Genomic DNA, 12,173 nt, shown 5'->3' on the forward strand with positions numbered 1-12,173 from the left:
CTACATAACCTTCTCACCTTTCTGATGTCCTTCCTTCACACCATCGCGTGGCTTAGTCATTGTTTCGAACTCCGTCTGACCGACAGCTACTCTAGGAATTCGACGCACTTCGCCGGAAGTGTAGCATCCCGGGGCTCGGGCTTCTTATTAACAATTATAAGTTTCGTGCTTCCGCTGTCCACATATGTTGTTTCTGGTAAAGAAAATTGCTGAGGTAGAGTCACCCCCTGTTCCAGATTCTGCTCTTCACGCTAGCCTTTGGCTGCAATACCCTTTGTAGTGTGCACAAGCACAACTTCATTGCACTCAATTAAAGCCTATTCATTTGGACAGAAAGTAAAATTCATAGACGACCCCTCCAACAATCACGTGGACTCATTCTGGTCAACACATGCTTTGTTCCTAAACTCCAGTTCCATGCACAGGGAATTTGTTGATGTCCATGCTTCGTCCTTTCCGGCCACAGGCATACCAGGTTGACAAATAGCCACCCTCGAACAAACCGACTCTCGGTGCAAGTAGTAGAGCTCGTCCTCCATGTGGATCTTATTCTTCCACCTCCGTCCAACCTTCTTGCTCCTTCTCCGTGTATTTCTTCATCGTTTCATCATCAAAGATGCTCTCCTTGGGAATGCCTGCCTTGCCGTAGTCGACAACAGGACCAATGACACTTGTCCAGCGTTCCTTCTTTTCCATAAGTGCACGAATCTCCTCGCCGAGTCCACGAGTATTCCCGGCACCAACCTGAACAACTGCATGGCTACCACCACCAGCACCGCCAGGCCGCTTACTATTCTTCTTGCCCTTGCCAAGGTTGCGGTTGCGTTTGAGGTAGGCGGCGTTGAGCTGGTTGTTGAGATCATCTTCAATGGCACAGTATTCTTGTTGCGCCATGCGGTGTTGCGCGAGTTCGAGTAATCTCGTTTTACGTGCGCCATTGATGATCGACTGTTTCCGCAGTTCATCTTGCAGATAGCGCAGACGTGCTGCAACCTCGTCGTCGAAATGTCCATCATAGTCCGGCTTATCATCCGCTGACAGGAAGCCGATGTGTATCAATTCTTGCATGGCACGCTCATCCATTGATGCATAGTCCATTTTTGTAGCAGGTGCGTTCTTCCATGCCGACTGACTCGATTCCGACATGTGCGTCGCGGGTTGCTGGGGCGCAGAGGACGAATCTCCACCTTCGCCATCTACTTCCATATCACCATTGACGGTGCCATTCGGTTCGCCGGAGGACGTGCGACCCTCAGACCGCAGGGTGGAGAGCAATCGAGAAACCAAGGGCCCAGGCGCCACAGCATCAGTTTCTGCAATGTCATCGTTCATCATGTCCATGCTGCCCCTAGGTTCGTTTGGTGGAAGTTTCTCCATTGGTGGATCCACGACCATGGCCCCATCTTCATCGGCCCATATCTCTTTGTAGTGTCGTGGGCCACGCCTGGGCATTTGAAACGGCGTGACACGGTCCCCCTTCCATAGGTTAGTCGAGAACTACAGCCATGGTCTAAAGCGGAACTCACCCGTTCTTTGAGGAAGGATAGATCTTCCTCTGTCAATGGTCTCACATAAGGCTCCACATAGTTGGCAAAGACGCTTGCATTGACTTGGGTCTGCGGCTTCGGATTACTGAAATCCTTATCAGGAGGGGTGCCTGGTGTAAGGTCTTTCAGCTCGCTTTTTGGGTAACGGGCCACGCCCAGGATTTCTTTCTTCAGGTCCTCGGGCGTGTCTTCAGTGATGTCGCGAATATGGTATATGGTGGGATCGTCGAATTTAGTCGGATCGGGGCCAAATGTTTGGTACGCTGGTACTGCGGGTGCCTTCTCGGGCTGATGTGAATCCTCAGAGCCGCTTGGAGAGGCTGCATTTTCGACGTGGCCAGTTCCGGTAGCAGAAGGAGGAGGCTGCGAGATTGGAGAAGATATGGTCGAGGAAGCATCTGGAGCCGCGTTAATCACTGTACGCTAGAGAACACATGTGACGCGAAAATGAGATATTCTGAGTCGAGGCAGAGCAGATAGAAAGCGCTAGGAACATGCCACCATCAGCCTGTACTGATAAACGACCACCTTTTTTTCCACTTGGACGAGACAGGCTTCTCATCGATCGAGGCATAGGTTCCGAGGCGCTATCGTGCGGTGAATGCGTATTGTATCGTTCTTCAGCGCTTTCGGGCAGGGGATTCTTGCGTGTGGCTATATTTGGGGCATCGCGTAGTCAAGGAGAATAGGAGATATGGGCGGAAAATTGGCTCTCGGAACAGATATCCCAGGCGACGCGTGTAGCAGAACTGCAACAAGATATGTGTAGAGGAAAAGCTGTGATTGTCGCATTGCCACATGGGAGCTGGCAACATGCGCGCAAGGTGTGGAATGCTCCTACCTTTTCCCTCTGTACCATCCTGCCTAGCTACACCGTGTGCACCTACTGCTAACGGACGCTCCTCGTCGGGCTCGCGCTTCTTCGCCTTCTTCAGCTTATGTTTTCGCTCCTCCGCCTCGCGGTCGGCGCGCTCCTCAGCGTGCTGATGTTCGAGTCGGGCTTTCCGGCGCTGCATCAAATGGCGCATGAACTTCTCGTTGGCCTCGCTGCGCGTGGTCTGGGCGGGAAGGAAGCGATTCTTGACCTCTTCGAGCATGCTGTGGAGGGCCTCGGGGGAGGGAATGCCGGCGTTGTGGCCGCCATTGTTGAATATCTCCTCAATAAAAACGCTCGACGGGCTGCCCAGGTGGTTCAGGGTCGATTGCATGCCGGAGGGTGAGGTGGTGATGGGCTCAACAGACTGGTGGATGCCAGAGACCGAGGAGATCGGGGTGGTGTTGCGACTGCGCGAACGTCGGGCGTCGCGACTGGAGCTGCCGGTCTTGCCTTTGCCTTTGCCCTGTGCCGAAGGCATGGTGTAGGTCGTGCAGTGGTGCTGCAGGCCGGGGTAGGCTTAGTGGAACGCGTGCCAGGCTGATGTCGCATTGTGGACGCCAAGGCAGGCACAACAATCGATAAGCGCTCATCCAAACAAGCTTTCGGAAGCCGCGGCCGCACGGACCACGCGCCTCATCGAGAAGGGGCTGGCAGGCTGGGGATGCGCGCGAGCGGGCCTCCACATCGCTGCGCTGCTCGTCTGGCCCATCCACCGCAACCCACTCACCCGGACGCTCCGTGCGCGCCACCCACATTCCTACGCTCTCACCTCGTGCTCCGAACAACACCGCCGTCTTTTGTCTTCCGCTGCCGTCAAGACGCACATGCGTTGCACTTGCCTCCGCAACCGTCCCCGTTCCCGGACGTCGCAGGCCTCGTAACTATGAGTACGTCACCCGCCTGTCCGCTGCTGGCCTCGGGCCACCTCGACCTGCGATTGCGACTGCGCCCTGATGCTTACACGGCTTTTTGCCCGCCATCTAGGCGCGCAACAGGTGCAATTTCGGACTGCCGTTTTCCCTGGCGGAGACGCTGGAGATGCCGATAATGTCACTCTCGTCGATGTGAGTGCCGCTTCATCACTCGTTGCCGATTCGCATGAGTCCTAACTCTGCTCGCTGTAGGACGCGTATGCCTTCTTCTGGCCGGAGCCAGATGTGCGCACTCTCTCTACGAACGGCATCAGCACAGGCGAAAATATCGTGGGTCCGCTATACGTCCCCGAGCTCGCGACGGATCAATGTAGAAATTCCACTGCCTCCTTCGTGCCCGCCAACGTAACGCGCTTCAACGACCTGCCCCCGTCCAAGAACTATCATCAGATCGCAATGGCTCCTTGGACCACTGCTCAATGTATCTACGAGTTCCTCAACAGTGCCGATACCGATCCTTTGCTTCGCGCCATTATATTCTTCCCCACGGACGGCAGCCAGAGTATACCACCCCCGGCAAACGATGCATTGTGGGACTTGAACGATGGAGGCCACTGGAAGACAGATCATAACTTCGCAATATACGCTGTGCCAAGCTCTACAGGACGACTTGTCATGGATGCCCTTGCGGCTTACTCCGGCAACCTTACTTCTGTGCCACACGGTCACGATCTCTCGGGCCGGTACCACCCCAGCGATTATGTCCGCGAAATTGCTCAAATACCCACGAGTAAGACCCCATTAAGCTTAATGTCCACATGTGCTGATCATTTCTAGACGGCGGAAGTTCACTTCCGAGCTTGTGGGTCTTCTTGCTCATTGTACTGGGCCTCATGGTTCTCGCGATTTGCGGCTCGTCGGTTGGTGTTCACTGGCATCAGAAAAGAATGCGCAACCAACTGCGCGACCGTGTCATCAGGGGAGAAGTCGATCTTGAAGCTCTAGGAATCAGACGCCTCACCGTCCCCCAGGAAGTTCTGGATCGAATGTCTCTCTACGTTTACCACGCCAATGAAGCTAGGCCGCAGGACGAAGAAGGACCGAAGCCTGATGGCGATACACCAGGAGCGACCGCAGCCGATCATACATCTGCATTCTCACAACCGACCTGCGCCATCTGTCTGGATGATTTCATCGACAAAGAGACGACTGTGCGCGAGCTCCCCTGCAAACACATCTATCACCCAGAATGCATCGACAACTTCCTGCGCGACAACTCTTCGCTCTGCCCTTTGTGTAAAAAGACGGTCCTACCCCGAGGCTATTGTCCTGCTGTTATCACGAATGCAATGGTGCGCAGGGAACGCTGGGTTCGCCGGGTGAGACAACGCGCGGCTGCACGCGGCTTATCTGAGGATCAGATGCGACAAGAGGAAGAGCGTGTCAGAATGGAAGAACGCACCCGGGGTGGATTCCTGACTTCTCTTGCCGCTTTAGTCATGGGAGGGCACACAACGAGACAACGACCCGCAACAGCCGCCGATCTCGAGATGCAACAGGCGAACGCGTCAGCAGCAGCATCTCAATCAGTCGAGTGCCCCGATAACGAGGTTCACGGTGCAATTGTTGTTCCGGCTCCAACAGCACATTCGCGTTCCGCAGCTCCTCCAGGCAATCCAGTAGCTGAGACACCAAGTGTGCCGAGTCCGTCTGATCGCCCTGCCGCAGGAACTTCGTCTCGTCGGGAATGGGCACGACAGCGGGCTTTGACCCTTTTAGGTCGTGAACATCGCCCAGATACCTCGACGGTTGCTGACGATAATGATGCTCCTGGGCGCACGCGCTGGCGTAAGGCTCTTGGTCGCGTTTGGCCGACTCTCGGGTAACTTTGGATTTGAAATGATCTGCCAGGCATCTTTCATCACTTGGCACTGGCATGCAAGTGTAACGTTCTTCTTTTGGAGTCTTGAGATAAAGATATCTCAGGACTTTTTGTTTCCCTGTTTGGTCGGAGCCCCTACTTCCTTGCACATTAAAGGCTTAAATCTAAGTCATATCTTGCATGGAAGAAGGCAAAAAGGGCAATGATGGCATTTTGCTTTCTTTCTCATCGTTTTTTGAAGATACCCTCTTTCTTTCTCTGGCTCCCTTTCCTCTCTCCATCTTGTTTTATTGGAGGATGACGGTGCACGTTTAACAGTGCCATCCTTCGCTTCACGGGGCCCCGAGCGATGAGTTAATTTTCTGTTAACATTATCGCAGCATGCGATATTTTTAGAACATTTGGAACGTCTCACCACTTGTTCCATAATGTTCCTTCAGCATGGCGTTTGGGGGTCATTTGTGTTCTATGTTAAGATTGTGCTGTCATGGTTTGCATTTTCTGCATGCTGGTCTTTGTTACTGCATAGTGTTTGCTGGCTACTGTCTGCTTCATAATATTGGCGGGTTGGCATTGGAAGGAAAATCATGGGAGTCTGGCACACACGAATGGGATGGACAGGATTCAATTTCTATTGTTTGATCGTTGGATGGGATGAACATACGCGCGGGGTCGTGTCATTATGAAGTTTATGACTGTTGCTGGGTAGTGAGATGCCGAAATGAGGGAGTTAGGAGAATGTGGTAGTACAATGGTATATAGCGTTAAGGAGGGACGGTATTGATAATGAACTAAATGTTCTTCACTATACACTGCTAGGGACCGGTTTCTATACCGATGCTTGATAATACCCACTTTACGAGCATCTAAGCTTTTTCTATCTGCCCCAACACCTAGCATAGAAAATCGCAATATTCACGCCGTTGCAATCTGTATCTACAACATATCAAACAACTGCTTCCAAGTCCATATCTCAATGCTCTCCCAACGCACACTTGTTCATATCCACAACCTATACATGGTACCGACCTAAAAGTCAAAGTTGCCGTTGTCGGAGGTGTACACACGTACATCATTCTGCAATAGGCCAATTTCTTGTCCCACGAACGTCGGCAATCCTGATCTCTACGCCGCAGTCGTCTCCCCGACCTCTTCCTCTTCCCTCTCCCGCCTCCTCTCCTCCTCAGTCTCTTCATCATGCCTTTCACCGTAACCACGCCAGCCCGTCCCTGCCTGCACGACAACCGTCACGATGGACAAGCCGACGGCGGCCAAGAACAAGCCCCTCAGGGCGTACTCGTAGCCCTCGATGGCGACGGCCTGGTCGACGCCGCTCAGGCGGGCGACCAGGGCGGGGCTGCCGAGCAGGCGGCGGATGAGCTCGGTCTTGTTCTCAATCACGCCGCGGCGCGCGAAGCCGCGGGCGAGGGCGTCGGCGAGCAGGCGGGCGAAGACGCCGCCGCCGATGGCGGAGCCGAAGGAGCCGGCGAAGCCGCGGAAGGTGGCGACGAGCGAGGTGAGGACGAAGTGGGTTGGTTTTGGGGTGAGGTGCAGGGCGTGGACGAGGGCGTAGTTGATGGCGGCGCCGGTGGTGAGGCCGTTGAGGAAGGTGAGCAGCACGTACAGCGGCGCCGGCGTGGTCGCGCGGCTGGCCAGGCCGAGCAGGAGCAGTGTCAGCGGGAAGAGCGACATGGTCACCAGCGTCGGCAGGTAGAAGGAGCCCGCACGCCGGATGTGCAGAAGTCCCGCGAGCACGCCGCCCGTGCCGAAGCCGAGGTTGGTGGGGATCAGGATGGAGCCGGCGGCGGCGGGGGCCCAGAGGCGCACGCCCAGGGCGTAGACGGGCGTGTAGAAGAGGACGGACCAGCGTGACATCATGAAGCCGAGGGTTGCGAGGCAGGTGAAGGCAGTGCCGCGGGATTTGAGGAGGGTTATGGGGACGATGGGGTCCCGGGCAAAGTAGAGCTCAGTGATGATGAAGGAGGGGAACAGGAGGAACGCAAGAACGAGCGGAAGGATGAGAACCTTAGGTCCGGACAGCGAGATGAGCAGAGTGGTGATGGCGGCAGTCTGCGGAGGTGTAAGTATAGAAGAGCCTCTGGTTTTAGAGGTGGGGGAAACGTTACCAGCAGAGCAGCTCCGGCATAGTCGATTTGGGAGACCTTTTCCTTAAGCGTCCGGGTATCTCCCTTGCTGGCCCCCAGGTGGGATGGGATGCTGAGGAACACGACTATGCCTGCCAGAATGCTCGGGGGAGTTTGCATCCAGAAGACGGCCCTCTGCAAAACAAAGTCAACAACCAGACAATTAAAGCATATTAGTACTTGCTACTACTCACCCAACCAAGATTTGGCTCGATCGCCCCGCCCAATACGGCACCAAGTGAGACGCCGGTCGTGATAATTGAGTTGACGCAACCGAGGAACAGGCCACGCTTCTTCTCTCCGCCGACTTGCAGTACGATGATGATGGTAAGCGAAAGAATCCCCGCACCGCCCAGACCTGTCAGAGCACGCCCGAAGAGGAACCATTTTACAGTTGGTGCAAATGCTGTGACAAGTCCGCCAAGAGAAAAGAATATACTCGCGACAAATATGCAGGCACGCGGCGAGAAGATTTGACTGAGGCGTCCCGCAAGCGGTGTGATGCTTGACATAGGAACCTATTCAGAGTAAGTTTATCGTCCGAGGAAGCGGCCAGATGTCTTTAGTACAGGTGCCTATTACGGCAAGTCGTACAGGAGTGGAACACAAGTCTTATGCACCTCTCGGACTACCACTTAGCATAGACTCACCAAATAGGCCGAGGTAAACCAAGTAACATCTTCAAACGCATCAAGATCTGCTGCTATGGCAGATTGAGTGGTTGTTAATAACGAAAAATTGCATGCTATGTCGCGATTAGCTGCTGTCTGTGAATGGGGTTTGGGCCAATGAGAGACGAGCGATGGAACAGGGATTAATGCAAAGGCGGGAATTGAGCAGCGGCTCGAGAGCCAGCTGTCTGCCGCTCGACATGGAAGGCGACAGCGGAGAGATGCCACCTCAGAGCGATGCTGGCGCGCCCAACTACACTGAGGCGGCCAAGGTAGAGGTCGAGCATACCCTGCAAAAAGATGATCAAGCCAAGCGAGGCGGTGATGACTACGCCGCGCGATATGGAAATTTTGGTGTTTTCGACGACATTGGGAGCATCTGAGATGGTTGTCTGGGAGGATTTGCTGGAGAGAGAGGATGTTGAGGGCTGCCGCAGGAGTGGGGAGGTCTCTGACGGGGCGGATTCATGTATTTCGGGAGACATGGTTGAAGCTCAGCGTGCTGCCAAAACGCGTGGATTGAACAAAATATGCACAACGAGAATTGAGCACGGAAAAGACAGAAAGGAGAGACGGGAAGATGAGGCCGTCATTGTGGCTTGATAGAAGGAATGCGATTACAAAGCCGCCCGGGTACGTATCCAGCAAGTTCCGGGGGCCTAGCGCGGCATGGGTGCGTGGTGGGTGCGCGGGCGGCAGAGTGACGACTGCCGGCTTGGCGTGTGTTACGCCGCCGGAGCTCAATCTGGCATCTTGACAACCGCGCCATCAAACCACCAAACTCCCGCCAAGCAAGTGTCGCAGGAGAGTGATGCTGCGCCTGATCCTGCGGTAGCATGCTATTCCCGCCAGGGACTCTCCACCACCAAGAATTGCCCCCAGCGCAATGAACATACGCTCGCCGCGGCTTTGGCCGCTGCTTTGTACGTTCCCGCGCACCCTCTGCTAGCGCTCGTCGTGGCTGACTGCTCGCAACCCAGTCCTCGTTCTTTTGATCGTCGCTCTCGTTTCGGCCCAGGAAGAAAATGCCGCTCACGCTCACGATGGCCACCAACACCAGCAGGTGCTCGCAGACCAAAGCTGGCACAAGGAAGCTCAGGGCCATCCCGAGAGAGGTGCGTACAGTCAGGGCGGCGCGAAATACCGCCCAACACTGACCTGGTAGGCCAGGCGCATCCGAGTTCCAGCAAGCCGCCGCTCTCCTTCGCAAGATCCGCCCCTCGAGCAGCCGTCTGACCACCTTGACGAAGCCCACCAGCCTGCTGGGCTCAACCGTCTACTACGCGAAAGAGCTCTTCTTCCTCCTGTTCATGAACGGCCCGCCCCAGCGCGAGATTCTGTCCACCGATGACCAGCCCAAGAAGCTGAGCCAGCCCTTGGCCGATGCCACCGCGTTGTTGGAAGCCGCTGCCGCCGAGAAGAACCCCGACGCCATATTCCTCCTCGCTGAGATGAACTTCTATGGAAATTACACACACCCGCGCGATTATTCCGAGGCCTTTCGAAGATACCAGGAGCTGGCCAACCTCAATGGAAATGCAACTGCTCAACACATGCTCGGCCTGATGTACTCTACAGGTGTCGGCGGGGCTGTAGAGAAGGATCAGGCGAAGGCCATGCTGTACCACACGTTTGCGGCTGAAGGTGGAAATATCAGGTCGCAAATGACAATTGCTTATCGCCATCATACCGGAATCGCCACCCCACGGGACTGCGAGGAGGCTGTGTACTGGTACAAGAAGGTCGCCGACAGGGCTGTGGAATACATGCGGTCGGGTCCGCCTGGGGGGCATATCATGATCAAGGAAGCCTACCGTATTGCCGACGATGTTGGTGGAGTCTACGGAGAGGGTGCCAGCGTGAGCAGCTCCGGACCGAACGCGAAAATCGGGGGCGCAGCTTCAGACACCCACGCATCATTTGATGATGTACTGGAGTACCTGGATCTGATGTCCAGAAAGGGTGACCACAAAGCAACCTTTAGCCTTGGAAAGCTCCACTACGACGGTTCCAGGGAGCTGAAGCGCGATCTCAAGGCGGCAAAGTCCTATTTTCTGGAAGTGGCCAGAGTATACTGGGCCAAGGATGGCAAAGAGAACAAGGATGCCCCTCCTGGCGTTGAGCGATTGGCTGCTAAAGCAGCCGGCTATCTTGGCCGTATGTTTCTTCGTGGCGAAGGCATTGATCAGAGCTACCAAATTGCCGAGACGTGGTTCAAGCGCGGTGTCAAATACGGCGACTCACTTTCCCAGTTCTCCTTGGGCATCATGTACCTGGAAGGGCTCGGCGTGGAAGCTGACCCCGTGAAGGCTGCCGACTACTTTGCTGCTGCTGCTGATCAGGATCTTCCAGCTGCACAAGTCCGCCTCGGCGCCCTCTTCTTGGACCAAGGCGATGTCCCCGTTGCCACCAAGTACTTTGATCTTGCGGCTCGCAACGGCCATTTCGAAGCATTCTACTACCTCGCAGAGCTCGCCAACCAAGGAGTCGGCCGCGATAAGTCTTGCGGAATGGCCGTAACATACTACAAGATTGTCTCCGAAAAGGCCGAGGCGGTCGTTTCGCCGATTCGTGAGGCTAATGAGGCATATGAAACTGGAGACTTGGAGAACGCTCTTATTGGCTACATGATGGCCGCTGAGCAGGGTTTCGAGGCTGGGCAGGCCAACGTTGCCTATCTCTTGGATCAGTCCCGGCCGCGTCTATCGCTTGACAAATTCTTGCCTTTCGCCCAGCGTAAGGTGAAGCTTGTTGGGGATGCCGCCCTTGCACTCATTTACTGGACACGCTCGGCCAGGCAATCGAACATCGATTCCTTGGTCAAGATGGGTGACTATTACCTGGACGGACTAGGCACGCCAGACGGTTCCGATCAAGAGAAGGCGGCAGCCTGTTATCAAGCAGCTGCGGAGACAATGCAAAGTGCGCAAGCTTTCTGGAATCTTGGCTGGATGCATGAGAACGGCATCGGCTTGGACCAGGACTTCCACCTGGCTAAGCGATTCTACGACCAAGCCCTTGAGACCAATAGAGAGGCCTACTTGCCCGTCACGCTCGCACTACTCAAGCTCAGGGCAAGGAGCTGGTGGAACACCGTTACTCACGGCCGCATCAACTCCATCCAAGATGATCCCGGTATGTTTACCTACACACTTTACAAGACCATGTTGGACGATCCAATATAGCTAACCCACGGACCCGTAGAACCCAGTAAACCCCGGTCCCTCACTGAATGGCTCACCACATTCCTCGAAAACGGTGATGCCGCTTACTTTGAGAACATGGAAGTCGATGACTGGGAGGACGGAACGGGCTTCGCGGACGACTACTACGATGACATCGACGAGAGTATCATTGACACACTCGTTATTCTCGGTCTCGCCGGCGTCCTTGCTTTCCTGGTCTACTATCGCAACCAGGCGGCGGAGCGCGCAAGGCGATTAAGGGAGCAACAAGAGCGACTACAGCAACAGGCCGGAGGCGGTCATCCGGGAGTTAACGGCGGGCAGGGCCAGGCTGGAGAGGAGAGACGGCAGGACGGTGCTCAAGCTGATGGTGGATTCTTCCCGCCGCCAGATGACCCGAATTTCAACGCCTGGGTTGCTGGCGGGATCGGGCATTGAGGCTGTAATGGACTGAGTTTGCTGCACGTTTGGATTAGATAGCGCTCCCGGTGCAAGTGGACGAAATACCCACGTCACGGAGTTGAGTAAGTACATGGAGTGAATAGGCTTCAGGCATCATAAGCATTGCACCAATTCATTTCTACTTGTCGGTGCCGACAGACTTGATGAAGTACCCTGTGTTTATGCTCTACAGCCCCATACCAATAGAGGAGGGAGAATCTAGTCTGTGACATTTATACGCATCTGCAGACTTGTATGACAAAGTTGGAAGATTCCAATTACCGTGTGATGACCAGGCCACCGTTGATTTCCTTTGCGTATTGGACGGCGAGCCCACCAATATGGATGCTGCTCCTTGAACGACATTGGTAGATGGTTGTTGAAGCCTTGAATCTTCCGAAGCCACACACTATTTCTCCGGCACATTGCCTCCTGCCCAAAGAAGAGGAATTCCGGGTGTATTCACATGCATGGGTGGATGCGCTCGGCTCAGAGAGTGAACCGGCGTCAAGCGGAGCTCTCGAGCTTGTCTTTGGTCCGGGCCCCAGCTCCAG

The 12,173-nt window shown here is 55.0% G+C and overlaps 4 protein-coding genes across 4 annotated transcripts; 2 read left to right on the forward strand and 2 right to left on the reverse strand.

Moving 5' to 3' along the window:
• Window positions 1-546: 546 nt before the first annotated feature.
• Window positions 547-2,902, reverse strand: LTHEOB_7634 (Transcriptional regulator; the record flags this gene model as incomplete). The annotated part of the gene is made up of 3 exons (XM_035517022.1): window positions 547-1,476; window positions 1,527-1,970; window positions 2,435-2,902. The coding sequence occupies 3 exons, from the start codon at window positions 2,900-2,902 to the stop codon at window positions 547-549; spliced, it is 1,842 nt and encodes a 613-aa protein (XP_035371143.1).
• Window positions 2,903-3,377: 475 nt separating this feature from the next.
• LTHEOB_7635 (Zinc finger RING-type protein) lies at window positions 3,378-4,979 on the forward strand (the record flags this gene model as incomplete). The annotated part of the gene is made up of 4 exons (XM_035517023.1): window positions 3,378-3,488; window positions 3,549-4,086; window positions 4,134-4,648; window positions 4,794-4,979. 4 exons carry the CDS (start codon window positions 3,378-3,380, stop codon window positions 4,977-4,979), a joined length of 1,350 nt encoding a protein of 449 aa, XP_035371144.1.
• A 1,324-nt stretch (window positions 4,980-6,303) lies between these two features.
• LTHEOB_7636 (MFS transporter) lies at window positions 6,304-8,478 on the reverse strand (the record flags this gene model as incomplete). The annotated part of the gene is made up of 4 exons (XM_035517024.1): window positions 6,304-7,248; window positions 7,305-7,457; window positions 7,517-7,728; window positions 8,283-8,478. The coding sequence occupies 4 exons, from the start codon at window positions 8,476-8,478 to the stop codon at window positions 6,304-6,306; spliced, it is 1,506 nt and encodes a 501-aa protein (XP_035371145.1).
• A 401-nt stretch (window positions 8,479-8,879) lies between these two features.
• Window positions 8,880-11,616, forward strand: LTHEOB_7637 (Ubiquitin-protein ligase sel1; the record flags this gene model as incomplete). The annotated part of the gene is made up of 4 exons (XM_035517025.1): window positions 8,880-8,916; window positions 8,974-9,108; window positions 9,164-11,128; window positions 11,198-11,616. 4 exons carry the CDS (start codon window positions 8,880-8,882, stop codon window positions 11,614-11,616), a joined length of 2,556 nt encoding a protein of 851 aa, XP_035371146.1.
• Window positions 11,617-12,173: the final 557 nt, after the last annotated feature.

The sequence above is a fragment of the Lasiodiplodia theobromae genome, assembly GCF_012971845.1.
Source record: "Lasiodiplodia theobromae strain AM2As chromosome Unknown scaffold_23, whole genome shotgun sequence".
In the NCBI taxonomy this organism is placed as follows: domain Eukaryota; kingdom Fungi; phylum Ascomycota; class Dothideomycetes; order Botryosphaeriales; family Botryosphaeriaceae; genus Lasiodiplodia; species Lasiodiplodia theobromae.